Genomic DNA, 27,786 nt, shown 5'->3' with positions numbered 1-27,786 from the left:
TGCTGTCCCAATCATGCCTTCTTATCTATTGTTTGGGAACATACCTGCGTCAGGAGTCCTACAAAATCTGTATAAATACACCTCATGCAGACAAGGTTATCAGAGGGCTTCCTGCCAGATGCCATCAATGCTATCTATGCTACAAGTCCCTTGATGCAAACCCAGCCTTTGTGTCCCCACGGAGTCAGATTTAGAGACTTCATTCCAAGGTAAGGAGGGTTGGATGCTCTTCTCGTGGACATGGTACTGGCAGATTAGGTTTAACACACCAAGCTCTCTTTAGGTTAGAGATTAGGTTCATTGTGAGAGGGTATTAGAGCCTATTTCACATCTCTTGTTATTGCAAGATGGTGGGGGTCTTTATATTCATGACTCTCGTTTTTACAATTCTGTTTCTTGCATTGTTCATTATCCTAATCATTGCAGCTCATGAATTTTACAGTAAATTGCAGAATAAAACATATTGAACACTTTACTGTATCTCCTTTGTTGCCAGGATGTGGAGGAGACTTGTTGCTCATGTGAGAAAAGGGTAATCTCTGTTTAACCATGACTCCCCTGAGATGTCACACTCTTGAGTCCATGAGAAAAGGCTGCAGAAAATCACCTTTTACTGTTTAGGTTTTTGGTGAGGTAATGCTTGTGAGCCGGGAGGGTTGGGTCGACAATTGCAACTTGTTGTAGAATTGGCTTAGTCGTCAACAAACAAAAGTGCTGTCATCCCTAAACAAGCAGTCTTGCTTGGAGCAAGAGTCCAACTACGACAGGAGTAAGATAGATAGGATAGGGTGCAGTGGGTTGGTGTAGATTGTGGTGGGGTGCAGTAGATTGGAGTGGGGTAGATTGGGTGTACATTGGAATGGGGTAAATTGGAGTGGTGTGGGGTACACTGGAGTGGAGAGGGTAAGATTAGAGTTGATTGGTGTAGAATGTGAGTGGAGTGAGATACTGTTTAGAGAGGAGTAGAGTAGAGTGGGGTGAGTGGAGGGGCGTAGAGTGAATGGGCATGGAGCGGCATAGAGTGGAGTGACATGGTGTGATTTGAGTGGAGGGAAGTGGCATGTTGTGAAGTGGAGTGAACTGGAGTGTCAGAGAATGGAATGGTACATTGTAGAGTGGAGTGTTGTGTCACAGAAGGGAGAGGTGTGGAGGAGAGTGTAGTAGTGTGGAGTGGCGTAGTGGAGTATGCATGGTGTGGTAGTGCACTGCCAATACAAATAACACATTTTCAATTAAAATGACATTCGATTGCCACAGACATGCAGTTTTACTGCCCACAAACAATATGTGGAAATGTCATCACCTAGCGTATTTTGTTTTGATCACATTCAAATATTTGTTTCCACCACACTTCACAAATCCAAAAGAAATGATTTGTACTTTCCTAAATCTAATCTATTTTGAAATTGCAGCATAGTTCACTTTTGTTGTGTAACAGGAAAAAGCCTTTCCATTTCACAGTAAGATTACCCCATAAATTATCTCACTTTAAAGTCAGCGAAAGAAAAGTAAACACCGGGCTCCCATGAAGACAGAGCCTGACATTTGACCTCTGTCTTTGAATGCACAGCCAATGTGGCAAGACAAGAACAAGATTTAAAGGCCTAAATTACAAAGAAAGGGAGCACACTGCCTACACTCCAGCAACAAAGTCCAACCCCAACGCATCATGGTAAATGCAGTCGACTTCGTAGTCCATTCAGAAAGTAATAAAGTCTTTCACCTCTGTAGGCGCAGCAAGTGCTGTTTATCCCTGTACACGTGTTTCTGGGTTTAGCCCGTCATCAGCAGGGAGCAGCATGGTATAGGGGCTTGCTTGAAATGCCGCCAAATGTTTTCTCAGGTTGATGTACCACTCATGGCGCACAGGTGCCTCCCAAGGCTCGTCAGCCGTGGCTCAAGGGAGTCGCCCAAGGACAAAATTACAAAGAAAGGGAGCACACTACCTACACCCCAGCAACAAAGTCCAACCCCAACGCATCATGGTAAATGCAGTCGACTTCGTAGTCCATTCAGAAAGTAATAAAGTCTTTCACCTCTGTAGGCGCAGCAAGTGCTGTTTATCCCTGTACACGTGTTTCTGGGTTTAGCCCGTCATCAGCAGGGAGCAGCATGGTATAGGGGCTTGCTTGAAATGCCGCCAAATGTTTTCTCAGGTTAATGTACCACTCATGGCGCACAGGTGCCTCCCAAGGCTCGTCAGCCGTGGCTCAAGGGAGCCGTCCAAGGACAAAATTACAAAGAAAGGGAGCACACTGCCTACACTCCAGCAACAAAGTCCAACCCCAACGCATCATGGTAAATGCAGTCGACTTCGTAGTCCATTCAGAAAGTAATAAAGTCTTTCACCTCTGTAGGCGCAGCAAGTGCTGTTTATCCCTGTACACGTGTTTCTGGGTTTAGCCCGTCATCAGCAGGGAGCAGCATGGTATAGGGGCTTGCTTGAAATGCCGCCAAATGTTTTCTCAGGTTAATGTACCACTCATGGCGCACAGGTGCCTCCCAAGGCTCGTCAGCCGTGGCTCAAGGGAGGCTTCCAAGGACAAAATTAAAAAAAGATTTAAAGGCCTGTTTATAGAATATGAGAACGCTGAAGGATACTGTATATAATGTATGCTTAATGACATACAGATGTTATGACTCATCCCAACCCCCACTGATCTTGCTAATAACCCTTTCTTGACTTTTCCCTCCTCTATCCTTTCTTGAGCCATCCCAAACCTTATTCTACCACTGTGATCTCTCAAATTACACGTTCTAGACACTTCTCTCCTTTTTCCCTCTTTTGACTCTTCCCGAATCTTGTATTACTACTATGATCTTCCCAACAACCTTTTCTAGGCTCTTTCCTCCTCTTTCCCTTATCCCAAACTGTCATCTTACTACTGTGATCTCCAAAATAACACTTTCTAGGCTCTTCCCGCCTTTAGCCTATTTAATCAAACTAACATGACCACCTCTCGAATTAACAACTTATATTTCTCTATAATAATTGACCACTAATCCTACGTGTTATTGAGTAGGATGCTACTTGCCAAAAAGCACTTCAATGCATTGTCAAGGGTAGTAACCACTATGTAAATACAATTACAGGACACTTTTCCAGATGGAGAACGCAAACTGAATAGCCTAAAGGAAATAAAGCCAACAAATATAGAGCAAGCAACTATGAGTTTAAAAAAAAAAAAGGTTGCAATAGGCGGGATGCATTCGCAGGGAAGCTTTCAGAATGCCCACAAGAAGTCGTTAGCAAATCAGACTGGTAAAGTTCAACTTAAAAAGCTTAAGCCCACTCAATTTTGCGTAAGGATAAGGAATACTACAGCCTCTGCAGCTCCACTTCGTTAATGGGTGTCCCGTGAGTTTCCTTTTCGAGCCCTCGCTTTAAAGTACTAAGTATATACATCAGTGCTAGTTTACGCCATGATGAAAAGGCCCATGGTTCCTCATACTCTTCATGCGTCCGCACTCTAGCGTTTCTGTGCCTCAACAAGCGACGGCAGACGTGGGTTACACCGTCAACGTGACGTGAGGACGCAGCATGTCTACCAGTGACGTCATACGTACGCCGTTGGACGGACGTCGAAGCGCGAGGAGCGGTGGGGACCTTGCAGCTCGCTGGTAACCGCTGATTCTCGGTCGCCGGTAGTCAGACGACCGATACCATACCGTGTGTAAGCACCGGTAGTGACCGGCCTATCTTGCTGCCACCCTGGATCGTCGCGGTATGCCGCGTGTTTACATCGGGCGCCTTAGTTACCAGGCCCGAGAGCGCGATGTTGAGCGCTTCTTCAAAGGTTACGGCAAGATTGTGGAGGTGGATCTGAAAAACGGGTGAGTACGCAACAGAGACTTGTAGAAGGCTTCTCGAAATGGCACTGCGCCACCGTTTTCAAGGCACGGGTCGGTTGGATTGGGCCTCATGGAGGGCGCATGCGTCTGTAGCCCGCGGGAGAATGGTGCGCATGCGCAATGGTCTAAGGCCTTCACGGTGTTTTAGCGAGGTATGGCTGTGGCGTGCTTGTGACTGAACTCCCAGGCCGTGCTTGTACCCGCTTGCTGCCTCTTTGCCTGTGTAACCAGCAGTCTAAGTTTCTGCTTCACCCTTGGTGTTCGCCGACTCCGCGCCTTCCTGGCTGTGCGCATGCTTAGTGTAGAATTGAGCTTGGCTGACCTACACTCGTTAGTGGTTCCGGCTCGTAGCATGTCCTTGCTGTTATTTTGAGGGTTCTTGTTAATATTGTGCACTGTCCCACTGCATTCCTCAAGTTCAAAGCGATGCAGTGTGTTGCAGCGTGAGGCACAAGTGCACGACGTGCTGGTGCTCGATTGTTAAGTTCTGGAGTCGGGCGATTGGAGATTGGATTCCGTTGCTGGTGGATGTGTTGGTGGGCTTATCGTAATAATACGAATACACAAAGGATTGTTAAAGATAGACGTCTACGGAGTCTCCTTTAACCCCCGTGACAGTCACATCTGCATGCCCGCAGCAAATGTTTTAGTGGTTGAAACTGCTCATTACTCCGGTTCCACATACCTCAAAATCAGTATTACACACTTAGCTATGGGTAGCGCACTAGTACCCGTCCTAATTTGGCGCTCACTGGTCCATATCATAAACGAGGTTCATTCTTGTTCGTTTAATTCAAATGCTTGTAACTCCCTTCTTCCAGTTAAACGAGGCGAAGATTAGATATTTTACTGCTCGTAATAAATGTAAACCACGCAGCTTTAGTTCCCGTGTAATCGGGGAACTGCATATTAAGGGAATGTTGAGAACCGCGCGCGCACATTATTCCTAGCCTAGGATACTTGAGCACAGGGAAGTTGTGTGGATTGCTGATTAGAGTTTTTGTTAATTTCAGTTGCCTTTTACATTTATTTAGTCTTAATGGATGTTTGTATGTTAAATAGTACTTGTCCGACATCAGGCCTGCGACGAAGTCACCGTGGTTTTGATCTATTTTGGATGAAACCTTCGTGCTGCCGGTTTGTGATGAATCGTAGGCTAACTCCTGCCGGGGCGTTACTCTAGTAGTTCTGATGGGTAGTAGAGAGTTCCCACAGCGAAGAAGTTGCAGTGAGCAATTTTGTCACAATTCTAAAGGTCGTTAAGTTAAAGGAGCACTTAGCGGAGTTAATGAGCCCTCGGGCTCCGTGGGGCCTCTGTTTTATTTATTAGAACATGCTGCTGGTTTTACAAACAAGCCCTTTCTTCCACGCCTGTTGTATCTTTAAATAGTCCACTGGCAGTTTGTAGAATGTTGGCTAACGTGATATCAAGTTTTTAAATCTATAGGGCTGTTGTGGCCAAACGTCTAAAATAACATCGAGGAAGGTAAGATGTCGTACCAGCAGTGCTTAATTTGTGCTGGTTTCCGGTGCGGAGTACCGGCCCTTATTTTTCTGCCTCAAGTATCTACTGCGAGCAAAAGACACATGGGAAAGACGGAGAAAGAGAAAAGCGTCACAATGGAAAGCTGCAAGAGCTGAAGGAGCATGGATTGAAGAGGCCCGAGATAGCTCAAGGATTACGCTGCCTCAGTATTCCGTGTTCGCACATTTAATTGCGTATCAGTTCATGTACTTTTGGTTTGAAGGGGGTGCAAGTCGTTTTATTGTAGCGTGGGTTATTGTCGGTGAATAGATTGGCCGATCGAGCAATTTCGGCTTTTCGTTTAGTGGCTAATTCGTGAATGGGTAAACAACATTTTTGTCGGAACGAAGGGAAGACCGGATTCTTTTGTTGGTATCACTTAAAAAAAAAAAAACGAACCCCCCTCTACTGAAAAGGATGTGGGAAATTAGAGGTCCACGCACGTCAATTGTCACCAATTGCCCAACAGTCAATTCCCCCCCCCCCCCCCCCCCTTCCCAATCTACACCAGGTGCCCCATTTTTGTAGGCATTTGATACGTCTTTGATTGCAGCAGGGCTGTTGAGATATTGGGCTACCCTACGTTGACTTGTACAATTCTTTTAGCTAAGTTTCTTTGGCTAGCAGCCTGTGTGTGGTGGTACTGCGTTAAACAATGTGATGAAGTATTCTAATTTGGTATGTAACCAGCATGTTCAAATTTCCAATATTAGATGAAGGATATACATAAAGTGCTACCATTCCTTAGGTTGGTTAATATGTAAATTATTTGGTTCCAGTTTAGGGAGAGTGTTCAATACTATGGTTGTTGCTGAATAGCTTTTGTCTTCACTTCTTATTGAGCAGTTGTATGGTGGTAGCAACCGACCTTTAAATCCAGTTGCACTATAATGACCTTGAGTTAGCCTCACTTTATATGTATATATATAGCTTAGACCCGCTATAACACAAATACTGTGTTGTTTTCTTTTCGTAGCAATTAACTATCAGTATTTTATTTTTTTGTCCCACTAAGCTATGGCTTTGTTGAGTTTGATGATCTACGTGATGCAGACGATGCAGTCTACGAACTCAATGGAAAAGACCTGTGTGGCGAGCGCGTTATCGTAGAACATGCTCGAGGACCGCGCCGGGACGGCAGCTATGCCTCTGACCGCAGTAAGTATAATAAACATTTCTTGACTTGTTTAAATATTGAGAACAGCAGGTTCAGGCTGCTTCATGCGCTATTACGGCTCAGCAAAACCTGTTTAGGAGTATAGGGCCTGGTCCTGATTGTTCCTTTAGGGAAAAGCAATAGGATTGGTAAGGCATCATTTAAATTAAGGAGAATTTATCAAAGGAAACAGGACTATTTCTAGGTGGCAGTTGATTTCAACTTCCATGCCTGCGCCGTGCCCTTCAGATTGTGTGGTTTGTTTTTTTTGTTAACAGAGCCTTCGCTTATTATTTATTTGTGTGTATCAGCATGGTCATCATGAAGCGTATGCAGTAGTTTGCCCGACACACTGCTTGTTTTCTGGAAGGCTTTTGCTGCTTTTTACATTGGAGATTTCTACAATTATTCATTGACTCGAAGTCGTCCTCTGGTAACCAAACTTTCAAATGGGTTGGCACTTTATACTCTTGTGAGTTTACGCTTGGATGACACTTAGTCCGATTCGGTTGACTGTCATATTTCGGTGCCTCCCCAATAACCGTAATCTTTGGCACATTTTCTTAAGTGGTTCTCCCTAAGATCTGGCCTCTCCCTAACCTTTTTTGTAAATGCATTAATGTCACGTTTCTAAAATAATATTTCTTAGATAAAATTGCTCCATTCCTACAAACATTTGCGCGCCAGCCCTGTTGGTGGTGTCTATTGTGGCTGTGTGACACTTGCATCTTTAATCTGAAAGCTTCCCTTTAACATGTAGTTTAGGGCCACAGTAATTCTTTAATTTAGATGGGCCACAGTAATTCTTTAATTTAGATAAGACCAACACTCGCACCAAGGAATATAGCATGATCTGGTCTGCCCAAGGTCAGTTACGTTGGAGATGAAAACCAACTTCAGTTCGAAACCTTAGACACACTTTATTCTGAGTGCTGTGGTATGCATATATATTCCCGCCATCACCTCTTGAATGCGAAATTCGTATCCTTGAATCATTCTATTAAAATGTGCTTCCTTAAGATGTTTTGACAATCGTCATTATCGGTATTTAGAGTTCAAACTGGTTATGCCTTTTGTCTGTCAAGTTTGACTTTCGTGCCTAAACTTCTTTGGTGTCATTTTTTTGTTGTTGTCCTGTTCCCGGATGTGTTCAGTCTTCTTTTCTGTGATCGTGTTCCTGATTTCTTCCGTGTGATGCCACATGGCAAGGTACACATCATTCTCACGAAAGGTCAGGTGCCCAGTGTTTGCCACAGATTTCTTTAGATGAACAGCTAGCTTAGTTTTCAGTTGCAGCCCTTGGTTTAGTTTGACGTGAAGCTAACAAAAAAACTCACTCCTTGCGTAAGTTCCGAAAATTGCCCTGCTGATCCCTTATTAGTAAATCATCGGAGACTGCATCAAAATAAGAGTATATTATCTCCGTAATTGTACTTGATTCGGTTTACCTAAGTTTTGCCAATACATGACAACTGCTGGTGAAGATTACAATCTCCCAAACACATCGGATGCTTATTGTAAGCAATGGCATAGTACCTGTATTTAGCAGCTAAAGTAATGCAAGCAGTGGCCACTACCTGTACTCCTAACACACTTGCGTTGACCTGTTCAAGCGTATGAGGCAATTTTGAATCTGCTCTACTAAATGTTATGGGTAGGAGCAAAATGTGAAAGAAAAAACTGAAAGGAATATTTTGATTTTGGTTAAAAAAAAATTTAAAAAAATTCACGCGATACGTCTGTTCACAGAGCTATTGCATTGATTTGGTTTTCTTTGAGTAAATGCTAATTGAAGTATATAAACTTACCTTTTCTTTTGAAAAGTGAACTGCTAACGTATTTAAATGGTTTTGTTTTACTGTGATGTTTACTGTAGACTTAACAAAGTCCTCAATGTTTTAATTGAAAGAGATCTTAGAGGCTAAGATGACTGACTGCCCGTGCCATATGCTGACCTTGGGGGTACCTTTCCATGCGTGTGGTGTGGCGTGGCTCTTTGACCATTGCGGCCCTTGGCTGACCCAAAAAGAGGAAGCCATGTGACGATCGCTACCTTTGCCCATTAGACCAGGGTGGTGAGGATCTCAAGGGTTAGAGACAGACGAAATTAAAGTGAAATGTTTTTCATGCCAGGTATTCTCAAAACCACTAATTACAGTAAGTAATTATTAGTCATTGGCTTAGTGGTTTGGATACTTAATGTTACATTTTATTTACATTAATATTTCTCTGCATGTTAACTTAAAATGCTATAATAGTACATTACTTTTGTTAGTTTGCTGTGTAAACATAAGTTGTTTTTTTCATGTTGCATTTCTGTACTACACAATTAAGGATTGTACATTTGAGCCAGTCGGCTCGTTGGCAGTGGATATAACTGCCTTGGATAACAGTTAGTGTCCTATACTCAAGGGTGTGGATGGCTGCGGCGGCATCTTCCACACCGCCTGTGGTAGGGACCTGACCGTACTTCTGCATGAGCATTTCCCACTGTTGCATTGTGAGCACATAAGTGTCTACCTCTTGGAGGAGGGGCAGACTCCAGTGGTCACTGTTGGGGAATTTGCTGCAGAGTAGGCCAAGCGGGTGGGAAAAAGAAAATATCTGACTCCTGGCCGTGCATAACGGCCCCCCCCCCAAGCCTCCGGACTACCTCTTTTTTTCCCCACAGACCGCTCTCCTGTCTCGCCGGGTTCCCCACCACGTCGCGGGTCAGGACGTGGCCTTTCAAGTTCAGACGGTAAGATGCCCGGTGTCCAAAATGGGTGCTTGTCACTGCACTGGGGTTTTTATGTCTAATTATAGTGGGTGTTGGTGAAAGCACCACTGGGAGGAGAGGGTGGGAGGTGAAAACAAAAATAATGGTGTAAGCTTGAAAGCACAAATTTTGGGAAGGATGGTTTATATTCAGAATCCAAATAAGACACTTTTCTGTCACTTCTATGGGTTATTTGCTTATATATTTATATATATATATATTTTTTTTACTTAATAAGGTTATCGAAGAAGTGGTCGAGACAAATATGGACCGCCTACCCGTACGGAGTACAGGCTGATTGTGGAAAATCTGTCTAGCCGGTGCAGTTGGCAAGATCTGAAGGTTTGAGGCCTTTTAAATTGGGATCACAGTATTTACAGTGCAACAGTTTTAAGCTCTTGTCACCTTTCTTTCCTACTATGCTTTTGACTGTTTTTTTTTTTTTTTTAGCTAGGGTGGTATCTTAAGGTTACTGCTTATCCGCACTAAATTAACATTACTTTTGATGCCAACAACGGATTAGCACACCCCACAGACTATATTCAATGATAGAACAAACTAGCTTCTCTGTTAGCAATGGGCCATTTGGTAAATTATAAAAAATAAATCCTGTAGATTTCCAAGTGAGATACTTAAAGGTAAATAGGTCTTAGTTGCAGGAATGTGGTGGACACTTGATAAGGCATAGCAGGTTACTTTTGCATAGTAGATGTCTGTTATTCTTTAGGGAAGTCTTGAGATTGTCACGTGGAGGCACTCGTAGACTGCACTCTCTCCTATCTCACTTATTGGACCAAAATAACTTGCGTAGGTAGGTCCATCCGTTGATCAGTGTATTTATTGTACCCCCAAATCAGTTGGTTTTGAATTGAGATCACCTGGTTGGAGACTTAATGTTGCACCATTTCTTGTATAAAAAGGGAAAGGGTCGTTTACTTTGTGAAGATGAATAAACAAAATACCAAAATAGAATATACATTTGCTGCATAAAGCTGACACGTCTATATTCCCCCTTCATGTTGGTTGGAACAGCTGATCACTGCTATATTCTCTGGCTTTACAAGCCCTAACCACATCGAAGTGTTGCATTTTTAATAGTCACCTGCTATAAATCTTCAGTATATCATTTTATGGAATATAGTAATTTTAACAAACGCCGGGCGCATGGCCGCCTTTTCTTCTTTGTAGGATTATATGCGCCAGGCTGGAGAAGTGACCTACGCAGATGCACACAAATCTAAAAAGAACGAGGGTGTGATAGAATTCAAATCTTACTCTGATATGAGAAGAGCTTTGGATAAGCTTGATGGTACTGAAGTGAATGGTCGGAAGATCCGATTGGTGGAAGATAAAAGCCGCTCTAGGCGCCGTCGCTCTTATTCTCGAAGTCGCAGCCGTTCCAGGTAAGTCATTGTGCCATTATGTAACCGATATTGAGGCTCCTAATAATTCTATGGCATGCTTCCTTGATCTCTTGCTATGATTGGTTTTCTTTTCTTTATTAGCTCTAATATTACATGAGTTAATCTCACTTCAGGACTCGCCCATGACGCCAAAAGGAGCTCACTAGTATTAATGAGCCAGTGTTCCACTTGTCTGCAAACTAAAAGCTGAATTATTGAGAACTGCTGAAAAAAGATAACGCTACCAATAATCAATCAAACAGCTGCATTAAGCAGAGAGGGCAAACGTGCATTTTACCTTTGTCAGGTGAAAAGTTAAAACAGTGCTGCTACGAAACAAAAAATAATTTATGGTATTTTTCACACATTGAGGCAGAACGTGGACTCTTGTATTAGGGGGAGATTAAAAGTGGGGGTTTGCTTTTGTTTAGAAATACGTCTGTTTAGTTGGGATCTCTAATGGAAGTATTTCAAGCAAATCACTCCCTAATCTCCAAACAGACATGTAATGCCACATAGGCTGAAATAACAATAAATGCTCTCTTGTGGTAGTGTGAGCAAGCAGTTTAGGCTTACCAGAGGGTAGTGTTAAGCCTTTGTGGAACACACAATCAGTAAATGAGACCTACTCGAGCAAAAACTCGGAGACCAATTTTAGAAAACTACCAAAAATCTTCAGATTAAGTTAAGTACTATCCGAGGTATGACTTTGCACAGTGAGAAATATTGCACAAAGTGCACTTTTACGCAGTAACTCTTTTCAATGGAGAAGAAACATACAGCATATATGTACCTACAGAGGTGTCTCAGGGTCCCCTTTAGGTCATAGGGTGCTCAGGGGGCAAGGTCACAAACACCAGCAGTTCGGTTTTGCCTGCAGATGTGCTGAGCTTGTTAGGTGTCTTGCACACCACACGGTTGGCGAAGAGAAAGGCCACTTAGAAACAGGCTGCAGAGGGAGAAAAGTCCAGGAGCTCTTGAGGGGCAGGGGGGGTGGGAGCAGCTCAATTTGTGAGTGACCTGGGAGTGAGGGGGCTCAGGCAATATACTTTGGCCAGGTTGCTCATTGCAGAGGGTTTTTGTCACTTGGTCATGCGCATCAAGTCACTTGTGGTGCTTGGTTAGACCCGCAGCGGGGGAAGAAAAACTGGCATTTGGACCACACTCTGGGGCATACTTGTCAGTTCAATTGTCCCTCTGGTATGTCATTTTGCGGCAGTAGTGTCTGGCTCTGGCACAAACTAGCCTTGGTCTTGCAATTGTTCCAGTACCCCTGGGTGTTGGTGCAGGATGACTCCTGGTGGGCTTGGGGCCTCCAGACTTTGTGGGATGGTGGATCTGTCCTCCTGAAGCGCAGTGACAACCTTCTGGGTGGCGGCAGCGTTGGTGTTCTCACTGGTGCCTGCTGGGTGCAGGGAAGTGGCTCCTCTACTTCACTGGAGATGCTGGCTGGTTTACGAAGTGCTGGCAGCCATCTGAGGCATTTGGGACATGCACAGCTGCAGAACGAGTCAGATCTGGGAGATTGTCTGGACAGCAGCCAAAAGTTCAAGCTGGTCTTTTGTTCTCACATTGGTTGGCTCTTGTTTGTTATTCACGTAGACAACTCTGACGTGCTGGTGCTGGTGATTTGGGGGAGGGGGAGGTGCACCTAATTACTAATTTAGGGGTGTTTAGGGCAGTCTAGTGTCCTGGCCCGTCGCCTATTTACCCCTGGGGTGCCTTGCATTGCCCTATATGTCCACTCTCTCTGGAGAGTGGGCATAACCCGGTCATGGAAATTCCCAATTCCACCAAAAACCAGATGGTGGAACCTTCCCCTCATGGAGCCCACCTTAGGGGTGTGGCTAGCCTGGTAGTGCAACATGCCTACTTGCATAGCTAATTTTCCACCTGTCCTTGTGCCAAAGGGGGCTCTGGTCGGGGGGTGGCATCTGCCAGGTCTAGGGGAAGCCGGGGTTGCATATAAAAGGCAGCGGGGACTTTAAAGTCCCTGGACTTGGTATGTAGATTTACTAGCCTTCCTGCTGGAGAAAGTGATAACCCCTTCCCCTGGAGCAGGCATTATTTCTGACCTCTTGCTAATTCGGTATGTTGGCGGGGGAGGCGGCACTGGAGCTTGTTTAGCAGGCTTCAGCGCACTCAGTTGAAAACAGCATACATTTTGGGTGGGGGGGGGGGCAAAAGGAGTTGATAGTCTGTTACGTGTGACTGCATGCAAATGTCACTTGGGCAGAGGAGCTTTGATAACTTATGGTATTAAGGACCGACCTGAACGTGAGGGTTGTTGGGGGGCACAAGAAGTTTGCCATATTGATATGGCATAGGATTTTGCTTTCCTTGGTAGTAGGGGTGGGATATTCTGAATCTTAAAGGGTGCCGTAGAAGTCCTGTCAAGTGGTGTGTTTTTTTTTTTTTTTTTTTTTTTTTTTAACATGCCCACTTTGGATATAGTATAGTGTTGTGATTTTACTGTGTATGAGAGGTGTGCTTATAGTATGGATAAGCTGGTATTGAGGAACCAAAGAGCATGTTGTGAAAAGGCTATGGTGTAGGGTTCCCATTCAAACTTAATTGTCAATTCATGCATATTACCAACATTTTCACAATCTGAGTTGGCCTGGACAACATCTTTTTACAAGAAGCTCTCTTGTTGCAGAAGGTTCAGTTCAGCACAATTCTCAAATGGTATCTCTTGCAATATTGTGCTGCAACATAGAAGTTTGCACATCAGTTCTCCCTAATGATTAATTTCCAAACAAGACACAAGCACTGCTTATCAAGCAGCCTGTAGGAAACTTGATGGGCTCAGGTGTAAGAGACCTCATATGGAAGATATTTGGTAGTCCCTACACCCTGAAGATGGCCACCACACATTCCATTTAGACACACACATTCTTCATACTGCAATATAGATTTGCCATGACATGAATTGCTCTTCATGTAGAACACTTGAGTTGTGTGCTTGCTCACTTTTGTACTTGGAAGAGGTTGGGGAGAGTATAGCAGTTTTTTCTTTTTTTTTTCTTTTGTTACTCTCCTTTATGATTACCTGCATATTCTGCAAAAAGTATTAGATACTGTGCAAAAATGTGATTTGTAATTGTGTACCTCTCTAATATTCTGACAATATTTGTAGACTTCTAAAAATGTTAATGAAAGTCTGCAAAACGTTGCTCGCTGTACCCTATGTAAATTCTTTTTTACTCTTTCCAAGATCGCGTTCTCGAAACAGATATTCTCGCAGAAGTCGCAGTGGAAGCAGCAGAAGCAGTCGTTCCAAGAGCCGTTCGCGCTCCAGGTACGTGGACTGAAGGGATTGGGGAGCCTAGTTTTTTTTTTTTTTTTTTTTTTTTTTTTTTTTTAAATATTTGCCAGTGGTGAATGCAGTAATGTGGGATTGGTGAAATGACCTGGTTAACATTGACTAGAGGGACCATGTAATGGAATGTTTATTAAAAATGTGGTCCTCTGTTAGGGTTAAAATCAAACAAGAAAAGTGGAAGTAAGAATGTCTGTCTTACGCTCTTCAAAATATTGGGTGTAATGTCAACAAACCCTGTAGTCTAGGGATTTTGTATGTAAAAGGCAGAGTTGGATATCCCTACACTTCCTAAATTGAAAAAGTCAACATGTTTCTCGTTAAGTAAGTCTGTAAAGATCTAGATACAATTCATCAGGACCTAAAAATGACCATACCTAATCCTCACTGTACTGTAAACTAAATTAAATGTGCAAAACGGGAACCAAAAAGAAGGGAGTATTAAGCACACGGTCTATTAATACATGGCGCAAAGCAATACATGCCTGTGTAAATCATAACACTAGTGGTATCCCCTAGTGGCGCTTCAAAAGATATGAAGACGTGGATGTACTCTTCTAATTAGTAGACTTTACAACAACAGCATGGCTGAACCTTTTTAGGTCTTTCGGGGATGATATCAGAAAAGTGTTGCTCCTGCATCCTTGACACGTTCTCCAGAACATATGAAGTTGAGGCTTCTGTCGTAGGAAGAATTTTGATGATTGACAACTGAAAGTCTTCCTGTAGTTGTCAGACAAACATATGCATTGCATGTTGCCATCTGGATCAGATGAGTAAACAGTTTTTTGTACCAAGTGCGTGTTTTTCGACTCGTTTGTATGGCTGAAGAGCACGGTCATCTTATCCACTCTACCCATGTACATGTTGTAATCCAGTAAATACGTGGGCTTGTGAACTTCAGCCATCTGACCCCAAACTGAATATAGAAAGTGGTCTCATTATGAATTTTAGTGAGCAGGTACACATTATCACTATCTGTGAACTTGACTGCAATCAGTTTGTTGGAATGGAGTGCAGTGCTCAAGTGTTTTGAGAGCTTCTTACAAACAAGCTCCTGCGGGAATCCTTTGTGGCAACAATGAACTGTACTGCGTGCCACAATGCCAGCTTTGTGCCTCTCACCGACCAGTTCTACTCCTGTATAGAGATTGTCCACACAAAGGTTATAATCTTTATGATGGGGTGGCTCCCATATGATCTTTCCTGTGACTCAGAGTGTGAGAGAGCAACCTAGAGATTTTATAGTGAAGCTCTTCCCTGTATACACTTTGGAGAAAAAAAATGTAAATCTTAATTTGATTTCCTAAAACAATAAGTCAAACAGCAACAGGGGGCATCCAATACAGTGATACTGAATAATACCTAATGTTAAGTAGCTAGAGCGCAACACCCAATACATCGGTATCAAGAACTAGTACAAAAAAAAAACTGAACGTCTCAGACAACACCCACTTCCCCCAGAATCAATGTTTACAATACAAAGCCTCACAACCAGGCACACTGACATCTACTGGGTGGTCACCGTATGCAACAGTATATTCAGGCACGTTGGACTTGGCAGCCGGCCTCCTCATTCTCCGGCTCAAAGGTATAATATCACCTCTAGGGTCCGCCTGTTTTGTGAAATGTGAAGGGGCACCCCTATTCTTAGAGGTGGCCTGTTCGGCTTCCATGTACATATCCTTCTTCCATTCCCACTCAAGTCAGAACATCCCCTTCCCCCCCACAAACACCCAAATTGTTTGGCCTTAACCAAGTTACAGAACAGAAGCAGAAGTTGGGGCATCTATCTCCATTGGTATCCCCAGGAGAACATAATTAGGATCAGGTGTACATCTATCTCAAGGATCGTCTGAAGTTCCTGGGTTTGGGTTATCTCAGTCTGTTCTGTTTGGACCAGAGAGCAACTCCAAAGTATGACTAGGAAGTTGTCTCTAATCCCCATCCATCTCGGTCCTGGGGACACTGCTCTCCCCATCCTTGTGAAACCTGGCTCGGTCATAATAAACCCAATGGAGGATTTTAAATTGGATCAGCTGGAGCCGGACTTTATGGCATCTTCACGGGGTGCAGCAAGGCTGCCACCCAGTCCATATTATCAAGCTCAGTCCCCTATATGTCTCCCAGTGTGTCCAGTGCATCAGAGTTGTTCTTATTGACAATTTTACAAGTATAGAAGATGACATTGTTACCCAGCTTGTCAATCAACCTACCCTCGCGTGGGGAAGATGGTAATCTCGCCTCCGAGAGGAGACCGGCATTAGGTTTTCTTCTTCTAGGACATCCCCTATCTTGAAGATGCTGATAAAGTCCCAGGACTCAAAGCCACACAACTTAGCTATGCATCTCTTCTCACAGTGGTGTTTCCCTGGTGACCCTGGACGTACACTCCATAATCTTGGAGGCATGTCTCCACACTCCCAACGTTCCACGTGTCCCAGGAGCAACCTACCCGTCCTGCCATAGTTAGTGTAGAGGGGAGCTTGGCTGTAATCTGGCCCTCTCTAGCATGTAGGTTGGTTGATCCTGTGGTGCAAACAGCCAGTCGTGAATGGGTGTGAGGTGTACTGCACAGTAATAGGCCCACACATCTGGTAGGGTGATTCCATCGTTATAGGAGTTCCTCTGGAGCGTCTGTAATGCCACCTTGGGGTGCCTGGTACGTTCGTGCCAGTGGCTGCAATGTGTGAGCAGACAAGAGCAGGGAAAAGGGGGCATCCCTGCTGTGTCCCTCGTGCAATCTGGAAATTGTCTGAGAGGACCTCATTCACTCAATGCAGCCAATAGGGCTTGATAAAGGACTGCCACCCATTACCTGTACCCAGTACCTCCTGTATACACTCAAGCTGTAAACCTAGCTGGTAGAGCTCTCACACAGCATGTATGGCTTGATGCCATAGCCAGCCATTTTGCTTGCAATGTAGTGCCTGAACAGCAGCAGCCACCCTTTGTACACGATCAAGGATTAATCGCTGGCCATATTCTTTCCAGGAGTATAAATCTTCGGAAACCTGGCTGACAAATGTTCAACAGGCTGAATTTTGAACACACTGTCCTAGTCTGGATAATCCTAGGGCAATGCAGCAGAATGGTCATTGAAATGCAGCATGTGCTTCAATAGCGAAGAATGGTCTCTGCTTGTGTACGGTGGGAAGATAAGGGGAGGGAAGGTTACCGTAAGAGTAGATAAGTAGGACTGCAAGGTTGGTTTTCACAGTACCTCATTTGAGTGGAAGGCCCAAAAATGTTAGGCTCCCCAAGAGCAGTTCGTCCCACAGTGAAACCTAGAATGACATACTAGAGTGCCTCCATGCTCCCTCAAATTGTGCAGCAAACAAATTTGCAATTTTTTTCTCTTTTTTGTATCAGTTATTGTTCGATGGCATCTGTCGCTGTAGATACACATGGTATGCATGAGCTCGCCATCTGGTGTTGGGTCGGAGTGTTACAAGTTGTTTTTCTTCGAAGAAGTGTTTTCGAGTCACGGGACCGAGTGACTCCACCTTCTGTGCTCATTGCGCATGGGCGTCGACTCCATCTTCGATTGTTTTCTTTCCGCCATCGGGTTCGGACGTGTTCCTGTCGCTCCGAGTTTCGGAACGGAAAGATAGCTGAAGACGGAAGATTTTCGACGGTATCGTTGCGATCCGGTTAGAGATAGACACATACGACGACGCGTTGAACATCGAAGCGCTTCGGTGCCCTTCGGGGTAGTTTTCGTCACCCCGTCGGGGCCTAGTCGGCCCGACCGCGTGGAGGACAACGCCGATGGATCGGACCCCGTTTCGATTCTGCCCCGAATGCCACAACAAATATCCTTATACGGACCTACACTCGGTCTGTAATCTGTGCCTGTCACCCGAGCACAGCGAAGAATCCTGTGAGGCCTGTCGGGCGTTCCGGTCCCGAAAAACTCTGCGCGACCGTCGAGCGAGAAGACTGCAGATGGCGTCCACACCAAAAGAGCGTCCACAGTTCGAGACAGAAGAGGAACAGGAGGAATCCTTTTCCATCCAGGACTCAGACTCCGACGAGCTACACTCTACAAGAACTGTGAGTAAGACGTCGAGATCAAACCTTAAAAAAGGAAAGAAGGCCCAGGGGACGCCACTGCCAACCGGCCATGGCTCCACCCAAATTCTCGGTGACCAACAATCGGCACCGAAAAAGGCCCATTCAGTGTCGAGATCGTCCGACTTCGGTCGAGACACCGGCACGCAGCCTCCTCGGGACCGAGAGAGTGCTAAACAGAAGCATCGACACCGAGAGTTCGGTGTCGACACGGATCGACGCCGAGACAGTGGCGCCGAAGACCATAGAGGCCAAGAATTTTCGGCACAGAAAAAGAGGAAGGTTACCTCGGAGCCGAAAAAACAATCGACAGGGTTTTCGGAGCCGAAAAAAGCGACATCAGACCCTGTTTCTGGCTCCTACACTGAAGAGCATTCTATGTCTTCTCAAATGAAGAAACATAGATTTGAACAAGAACTGCAATCCACTGACGTGGATCACACGCAAAAGCGTATCTTTATTCAGCAGGGGACTGGGAAGATCAGTACCCTTCCACCTGTCAAACGAAAGAGAACGCTTCAGTTTACTCCTCAGCAACAAACAGCACAAAAGGTAACACCTCCTCCCTCACCTCCACCTGTAACTCCGGCTTCGCCAACTTACACCCCGTCACATTCGCCAGCTCACACCGCCATGAGCCACGATGACCAAGATCAGGATGCGTGGGACTTGTACGACGCACCAGTGTCTGATAACAGCCCAGACACATACCCAACTAGGCCATCACCACCGGAAGACAGCACAGCCTACTCACAAGTGGTGGCTAGAGCAGCACTATTCCATAATGTGGAACTACACTCGGAACAAGTAGAGGATGATTTTTTATTTAACACCCTCTCTTCAACCCACAGCTCCTACCAAAGCCTGCCGATGCTCCCAGGCATGCTACGCCATGCAAAGGACATTTTCAAGGAGCCAGTTAAAAGTAGGGCAGTGACGCCTAGGGTGGACAAAGTATAAGGCGCCTCCTACGGACCCTGTATTCATCACCTCTCAGCTGCCACCAGACTCTGTGGTGGTAGGGGCTGCCAGAAAACGGGCAAACTCACACACTTCTGGGGATGCACCCCCCCCAGATAAAGAAAGTAGGAAGTTCGATGCAGCCGGGAAGAGGGTTGCTGTCCAAGCAGCAAACCAGTGGCGCATCGCAAATTCACAAGCGCTGCTAGCGCGATACGACAGAGCCCACTGGGATGAGATGCAGCATCTCATTGAACATCTCCCAAAAGATCTGCAAAAAAGAGCAAAACAGGTTGTTGAGGAGGGTCAAAACATTTCCAACAATCAAATACGCTCCTCCATGGATGCAGCAGACACGGCCGCAAGAACCATTAATACGTCGGTTACCATCCGTAGGCACGCATGGCTCAGAACGTCTGGATTCAAGCCAGAAATTCAGCAGGCAGTGCTTAACATGCCAGTTAACGAAAAACTTCTGTTCGGTCCGGAGGTCGACACAGCCATAGAAAAGCTCAAGAAGGACACTGACACTGCCAAGGCCATGGGCGCACTCTATTCCCCGCAGAGCAGAGGATCTTATAACACCTTCCGCAAAACACCTTTTAGAGGAGGGTTTCGGGGTCAGGCCACACAAGCTAGCACCTCACAGTCCGCACCGCCCACCTACCAGGGACAGTACAGGGGAGGTTTTCGGGGCCAGTATAGAGGGGGGCAATTCCCTAGGAATAGGGGAAGATTTCAAAGCCCCAAAACCACTACCAACAAGCAGTGACTCACATGTCACACACCCCTCCCACACAACACCAGTGGGGGGGAGGATACGTCAATATTACGAAGCATGGGACAAAATAACTACAGACACATGGGTCCTAGCAATTATCCAGCATGGTTATTGCATAGAATTCCTGCAATTCCCTCCAGACATACCACCAAAATCACAAAATTTAACAAAATACCATTCACAGCTTCTAGAGATAGAAGTTCAAGCACTACTGCAAAAAAATGCAATAGAATTAGTACCAAGCACACAAATAAACACAGGAGTTTATTCACTGTACTTCTTGATACCAAAAAAGGACGAAACACTGAGACCAATTCTAGACCTCAGAGTAGTAAACACATTCATCAAATCAGACCACTTTCACATGGTCACACTACAAGAAGTGTTACCATTGCTCAAAAAACACAACTACATGACAACCCTAGACCTCAAGGACGCATATTTCCATATACCAATACATCAATCACACAGGAAATATCTAAGGTTTGTATTCAAAGGAATACATTACCAATTCAAAGTATTGCCTTTTGGTTTAACAACCAACAAAAGGAGTAGCAACGCCAACTCCACAAAGGATCCACAATTTCAACAGGGTCATTCAACACATGTCTCCAAACCAAACAATACAAGCAAGAACAATACTACAGCTCCTAGGCATGATGTCCTCATGCATAGCCATTGTCCCAAACGCAAGACTGCACATGAGGCCCTTACAACAGTGCCTAGCCTCACAGTGGTCTCAAGCACAGGGTCACCTTCTAGATCTGGTGTTGCTAGACCGCCAAACTTACCTCTCGCTTCTATGGTGGAACAGTATAAATTTAAACATAGGGCGGCCTTTCCAAGACCCAGTGCCAGAGTACGTAATAACAACAGATGCTTCCATGACAGGGTGGGGAGCACATCTCAATCAACACAACATAAGAGGACAATGGAACATACATCAAACAAAACTGCATATAAATCATCTAGAATTATTAGCAGTTTTTCAAGCACTAAAAGCTTTCCAACCAATCATAACCCACAAATACATCCTTGTCAAAACAGACAACATGACAACGATGTATTATCTAAACAAACAAGGAGGAACACATTCAACGCAGTTAAGCTTGTTAGCTCAAAAAATATGGAAGTGGGCAATCCACCATCAGATTGGTCTAATAGCACAGTTTATTCCGGGGATCCAGAATCAGCTGGCAGACAATCTCTCTCGATCACCAGCAAGTCCACGAATGGGAAATCCACCCACAGATTCTGTACACCTACTTCACACTCTGGGGAACACCACAAATAGACTTATTTGCAACAAAAGAGAACGCAAAATGCCAAAACTTCGCGTCCAGATACCCACACAAGCAATCCCAAGGCAATGCCCTATGGATGAACTGGTCAGGAATATTTGCTTACGCTTTTCCTCCTCTCCCTCTCCTTCCTTACCTAGTAAACAAATTGAGTCAAAACAAACTCAAACTCATTTTAATAGCACCAACTTGGGCAAGACAACCCTGGTACACAACACTGCTAGATCTGTCTGTAGTACCACACATCAAACTGCCCAACAAACCAGATCTGTTAACGCAACACAACCAACAGATCAGACACCCGGACCCAGCATCGCTGAATCTAGCAATCTGGCTCCTGAAATCCTAGAATTCGGACACTTACAACTTAGCCAAGAGTGTATGGAAGTCATAAAGCAGGCCAGAAGGCCATCCACTAGACACTGCTACGCAAGTAAGTGGAAAAGATTTGTTTGGTACTGCCATCATAATCAGATACAACCGCTAGATGCAACTCCAAAACATATAGTAAATTACTTGCTCCATTTACAAAAAGCAAAGCTAGCCTTCTCTTCTATTAAAATACACCTTGCAGCAATATCTGCATACCTGCAAACTACCTATTCAACTTCCTTGTATAGGATACCAGTTATCAAAGCATTTATAGAAGGGCTTAAAAGAATTATACCACCAAGAACACCACCTGTTCCTTCATGGAACCTAAACGTGGTTCTAACAAGACTCATGGGCCCACCTTTCGAACCCATGCACTCTTGCGGAATACAATTCCTAACCTGGAAAGTTGCCTTTCTCATCGCCATTACATCTCTAAGAAGAGTAAGTGAAATTCAAGCGTTCACAACACAAGAGCCTTTTATACAAATACATAAAAATAAGGTCGTCCTACGACCTAATCCAAAGTTTTTACCAAAAGTTATTTCACCATTCCATCTAAATCAAACGGTAGAACTACCAGTATTTTTCCCACAGCCAGATTCTGTGGCTGAAAGAGCACTACATACATTAGATGTCAAAAGAGCATTAATGTACTACATTGACAGAACAAAGAACATCAGAAAAACTAAACAGCTATTTATTGCATTCCAAAAACCTCATGCAGGTAACCCAATATCAAAACAAGGTATAGCCAGATGGATAGTTAAATGCATCCAAATCTGCTACCTTAAAGCAAAAAGACAACTGCCCATTACTCCCAGGGCACATTCAACAAGGAAAAAAGGTGCTTCAATGGCCTTTTTAGGAAACATCCCAATGCAAGAAATATGTAAGGCAGCCACTTGGTCTACGCCTCACACATTCACCAAACACTACTGTATAGATGTGCTATCCGCACAACAAGCTACAGTAGGTCAAGCTGTATTAAGAACTCTATTTCAGACAACTTCTACTCCTACAGGCTAAACCACCGCTTATGGGGAACTAACTGCTTACTAGTCTATGCATACCATGTGTATCTACAGCGACAGATGCCATCGAACTGAAAATGTCACTTACCCAGTGTACATCTGTTCGTGGCATCAGTCGCTGAGATTCACATGGACCCACCCACCTCCCCGGAAGCCTGTAGCAGTTCAGAAGTTACCTTCAATTTTGTACATTTGTATATATATTACTTAATCCTTTAATAGGTACATACTTACATTTTTCATTGCGCGGGCACTATTACTATAGTACAACTCCTACCTCACCCTCTGCGGGGAAAACAATCGAAGATGGAGTCGACGCCCATGCGCAATGAGCACAGAAGGTGGAGTCACTCGGTCCCGTGACTCGAAAACACTTCTTCGAAGAAAAACAACTTGTAACACTCCGACCCAACACCAGATGGCGAGCTCATGCATACCATGTGAATCTCAGCGACTGATGCCACGAACAGATGTACACTGGGTAAGTGACATTTTCATTATTTGGTGTACTTTACTGTATAAAAATGTGCCATGTAGCTGGGGCATGCCTAGTCCTCTAAGTTCAGCTGCTTGCTGTGCCCATTTTAGCACCTGGAGGGACGTAACCTTGTATGTAACCAGCAGTGTTTAAATCTAGGTGAAAGTTTCCACTGATCATGTTAAAAGTAGTTTGTCTTACTCCTTAACTTAATTTAACGGAGTGTGATAAGCTGTTATGCTGTTTTTGGATTGTGCTATAAAGAAAGCTTGTAATTGATTGTGTGCCTATGACTTATTTAGACTGCCAGAATATGAATTATTTACACTGCTCGACTGGTCCTGGATGTCCAAAAACATCTATCAGTCTAGAAGGGCAATCAGTCCCTCAATTGGTTGCCGGTCAAAGTGGGCAACCTTCAAAACTGTCTACATCATGCTGCCCTTTCCAGGGACAGCTGCCCCGAAGAACGGTCTTCCATTGGTATATTCTCAGCAGACAGTGGAGGTCATCCTCTCTTATGAATGTGAATACACCAAGGTTTCAGAAAGCCAGGTGGGCGTGGGAGGACCTTTTCAGTTGCTGCAGCCAAGCTGTGGGACACGTTAGCCTTCCGCATTGCAAGTCTCACTTCCCACACTGCTTTTCGCAACAAATTGAAAACCTGGCTTTTGTCCCGTCTGTGATGGTTGGGTTGGTTTCTTCTTGTGTGTGTTTTTTTTTTTTTTTTTTTTCTTTTCCTGCTAGTGCTTTGACACTCTTGAATATAATGCGATCTGCATATCTCTAAATACAAATGCAAACATGTTTCACATGTTACTTGAGGATGTTCTACCGTGAGGTGAATAGGTTAAAACGTGTACTGCAAGTTCTACTTCAATAGCTAAGATACTGTGGTGTCCTAGTTTGGCCAGCGTCTCCATAGGAAGAACATTTTTGTTTTGCTAATAACTATGGTGCTGTTTGAGGGAACTGTACAAAACGTTCCCAAAAAAAGTGTCATTCACTTCAACTCCATCATGGAAAGTTTTTGGAGTGATCAGTCATGCACAGCCCAAGAAAAGGGAGACAGTGTTACAAAATTGTTGATTTCCCTGTCTTTTCGATACAGGAGAACAGCCAAATTGAATTACACCAAATTCTGCAGTTAGTACTTTATGCATGCTATTGAAAAAGGTGCTTGTGGTAGTCACCAAGGGGTTAAAAAAAATAAGCTATTTCTGACAGCTGGTCTTGATGGAGTCCTGCAGTACTTTAATCTATATTTTGTTTTTTAAACAAACCTCTGATTGGCTCAGATTTAAAACCTGATTGGATGAGGGTGATTTTAATCCTGTCAGCTGTTTTGGTACAGAGATAGAATTGGCTGGCTGCAACCTAAACATTGTGGCAGCCATTACAGGCTTCGGGGACTGGCTACGTGTTCCAAATTTTTGTTTATTAAAAAAATAGCATAATGGGTAGGATATGATAAATGATTAGGTGAAGGGAGAGTTGTAGTAGCCCATTAAACTAGGACTAGTGATTTTCGACCTATTTTTTTTTTTTTTTTTTTTTTTTTTTTTTTATTATGTATTTTCCTAAGGCAGATGGGTACTCTTATTTAGAATTCCAAGATTATCACATACCACATGGATGTTCTGAATTGTGCAGCAGTGGAAAGTGAATTTGGGGTTAATTTTTTAACATTAACACATTCTAATGATTTATATTGTTTTTCCGTACTAGGTCCAGATCACCTTCCAGAAGTAAGAGTCGCAGTCACAGCAAAAAGAGGACTCCCAGCAAAGAGAAAAGCAAAAGCAGAAGCAGAAGTGATGAACGTATGCGAAGTACGAGTGTAGAGGAGAAAGAACCAGAGCCAGAACCTGAACAAGAGAAAGAAAAGGTTGACGATGGTGTGGATGAAGAAGCTGCAGAGGCAAATGATGTCAGTGTAGCAATTGAGACCCGGAGCCACAGTCAAGATAAAAGCAAAAATACTAGCAAGGACAGGCGGGACCGAAGGAGCAGAAGCAATGATAAAAGAGGGAGAGAAGGCAGCAAGAAGAGGAGTAGAAGCAGAAGCAGGGACAGGAGGAAAGGAAGAAAGAGGGGCAGAGAGGATCGGGATAGTAGGAGTCGCAGCAGGGGTGAAAGAAGCAAAAGGCGAAGTAAGCGGGATGGCAAATCAAGCAGAAAGAAGGAAGGCAAGAAATCCAGGTCCCAGTCTCAGGAGCCATTAGTGCCAGAGTCCGACAAAGAGGCAAAAAGTGATGGGGAAGATATGGAAACAAGCCGCACCTCACGCTCCAGATCCCGCTCTGCCCCGAAGTTGAGTGCCAAAGTAAATGCAACATCTCGCTCCAGATCCAGGTCTAAATCTAGGTCTGTTACAAATGTAAAACCTACATCCTCTCGTTCACGATCCAAAGACAGGTCTGACCATAAGAAAAAGTCAGCCTCTCGTTCTAGGTCTAGATCAAAGCAAAGATCTGATCGTAAGAAGAAATTGCGTTCCAGGTCCCGGTCCAAGCAAAGATCTGATCGGAAGGCGAAATCCCGTTCGAGGTCTGTATCGAAATCAAAGCGCAAAGTGAAATCTACGTCTCACTCCAGGTCTCGCTCAAAGTCTAGATCCAAGCGCAAGGCAAACTCGCGTTCTGGTTCCGGTTCCAAATCCCGATCCAAACGCAAGGCAAAATCCACATCTCGTTCCAGGTCCCGGTCAAAATCTAGATCCAAACGAAAGGCAAAATCCACCTCACGCTCTAGGTCCCGATCCAAATCTAGGTCTGACCATAAAGGGAAGTCCACCTCCCTTTCCAAGGCTTCCCGGTCCAGATCCCGGTCAAAGCATAGATCTGACCGTAAAGTTAAATCAACATCTCGTTCCAAGGTATCCAGGTCCAGATCCAGATCTAAATCTGACCGTAAAGTGGAGTCTACCACACGTTCCAAGACTTCCCGTTCAAGATCCCGATCAAAAGCTAGATCTGATTGTAAAGGGAAGTCCACCTCCCGCTCTCGGTCCTCACGTTCCAGGTCCAAGCCTAGGTCTGAACAAAAAGTGAAATCTACTTCTCGATCCAGGTCTAGGTCCAAACCTAGGTCTGATCGTAAAGTAAACTCCACATCTAGATCCAGGTCACGATCCAATCCTAGATCTGACCGAAAAGTGAGATCAAGTTCCCGTTCGAGGTCCCGCTCCAATCCCAGGTCTGAACAACTGGCCAAATCGATCTCACGCTCTAGGTCCCGATCCAATCCAAGGTCTGACCATGACAAGCATGCTTCCTCTCGTTCACGCTCTCGATCTAATCCTAGATCTGACCTTGGTGTACACCGAGACTCGCATTCCAGGTCCCGGTCCAATCCTAGGTCAGATGCAGGTGACAGATCTGATTTGCGTTCCCTATCCAAGTCACCAGAAAGATCTCTGTCTAAATCTCGTTCTAGATCCCTCTCACCAATGCAATCCTGAACCTGCTTCAGCCTCACTTTGGAACTCTTATCAAAGTATGATTCTTTTATTATTTTTTTTGTACATGTTTGGTAGTCGTAGCAAAAGTGATTGAAGTAAACAACACATTTTGATGCTGTACATTTTTAAATGCCTGGTTGCGTGTCTAATTGTTAAATATGTGCTGGGCTTCATGAGTTTGGAATGAGTACTTCTAGATAGGTAATGGTAATTTACTTTCTTTGCCTACTCTTAAATATCCTGTTTCAGTGTATGCTGTCTAGTGAGAGGTTACTAGTCTTGAGTCCTACACTGCAAGCGTTTTTTTATTATTATTTTTTTTTTTTTAAACTTCCCTTCATTTTCTCACTCATTTTTCAGCTTGCAAACTTGGGATTAGGTGGCTCTTCTCTCTAGCAATCCATAGAAAAATGTGTGCTAGATTTTCAAACCTTAATATTGTGACAATATTCCTGTTTTATGTTGGCTCCTTGTACCATTTGTTTTCTTTTATTCTGCCTTTGCCACCTCTTCCCTCTTGGAAAGTACAGTGATCCTGTTTCCATAAAATTTGAATAAAGACTATTTTTGCTTGACAACATTTAATTGTCGTCCTAGGCTTGCTAACGTTCAGTTGTGTGGCTTCATTTTAATACCCTCGGATCTGTTGTTACCATCAACATCCAATTTCCTTTTCTGACCTGCATCCTCTTTGCAAACGGGTTAATTGTAGAAGGAGGGGCGTTGGGGTGTCATTTCTTGCTTATAGTGATTGAAATATTCTTGCATAGCACAATATTTAAATAGCATGTTATGATTATGGAGTTGCAGGGGTAATGCATCATGAATACTTTTGGCCACATGGGGCTGGGTTGTGCGCATGGTACCCTAGCCATTTACCATGGGAAGATCGAGCGGGGGGGGGGTTGGAGAAGCTTCCACTGATTGTTTTCTACAGCGCCACAGCCAGACGGTTTGTGTCCATTGAAACACATTTGCATTATGCATTTTATAAGTATATGCCTAAGGAGACCGCACACTTAAATGTGTGTATAGACTAATGCAAGAAGAACATCGTTGTCAACCTATAACCTAAGAATAATCTTCATTCTTTGTTCCCTTTCTATTCATTGTCCGTTTTCTTTAGTACCTCCAATTGAGTGAGGGACATGGATTCTTCAAACATAGTACTGTTGGGGAGGGGAAGTGAAAAGGCCATGTAAATTGTTTACTTCACTCTCCTTACATCTTTTATTCTATGAACCACTGCACAGTTGCAAATGTTACACCATGTTTCTTTGGTCACAGAATTATTACCAAGTACTCAT

The 27,786-nt window shown here is 44.2% G+C and overlaps 1 protein-coding gene across 1 annotated transcript; it reads left to right on the top strand.

Moving 5' to 3' along the window:
* Window positions 1–3,550: 3,550 nt before the first annotated feature.
* On the top strand, window positions 3,551–27,059 carry LOC138284906 (serine/arginine-rich splicing factor 4-like). Its single transcript, XM_069224182.1, has 7 exons — window positions 3,551–3,834; window positions 6,393–6,535; window positions 9,205–9,273; window positions 9,530–9,633; window positions 10,480–10,694; window positions 13,912–13,995; window positions 24,745–27,059. The coding sequence occupies exons 1-7, from the start codon at window positions 3,728–3,730 to the stop codon at window positions 26,477–26,479; spliced, it is 2,457 nt and encodes an 818-aa protein (XP_069080283.1). The 5' UTR covers window positions 3,551–3,727; the 3' UTR covers window positions 26,480–27,059.
* The last annotated feature ends 727 nt before the right edge of the window (window positions 27,060–27,786 follow it).

Source organism: Pleurodeles waltl, chromosome 3_1 (assembly GCF_031143425.1).
Source record: "Pleurodeles waltl isolate 20211129_DDA chromosome 3_1, aPleWal1.hap1.20221129, whole genome shotgun sequence".
Taxonomy (NCBI): Eukaryota; Metazoa; Chordata; class Amphibia; order Caudata; family Salamandridae; genus Pleurodeles; species Pleurodeles waltl.
Note: the sequence above shows the minus strand (reverse complement) of the source record. Positions and strands in the feature narration are given on the sequence as shown.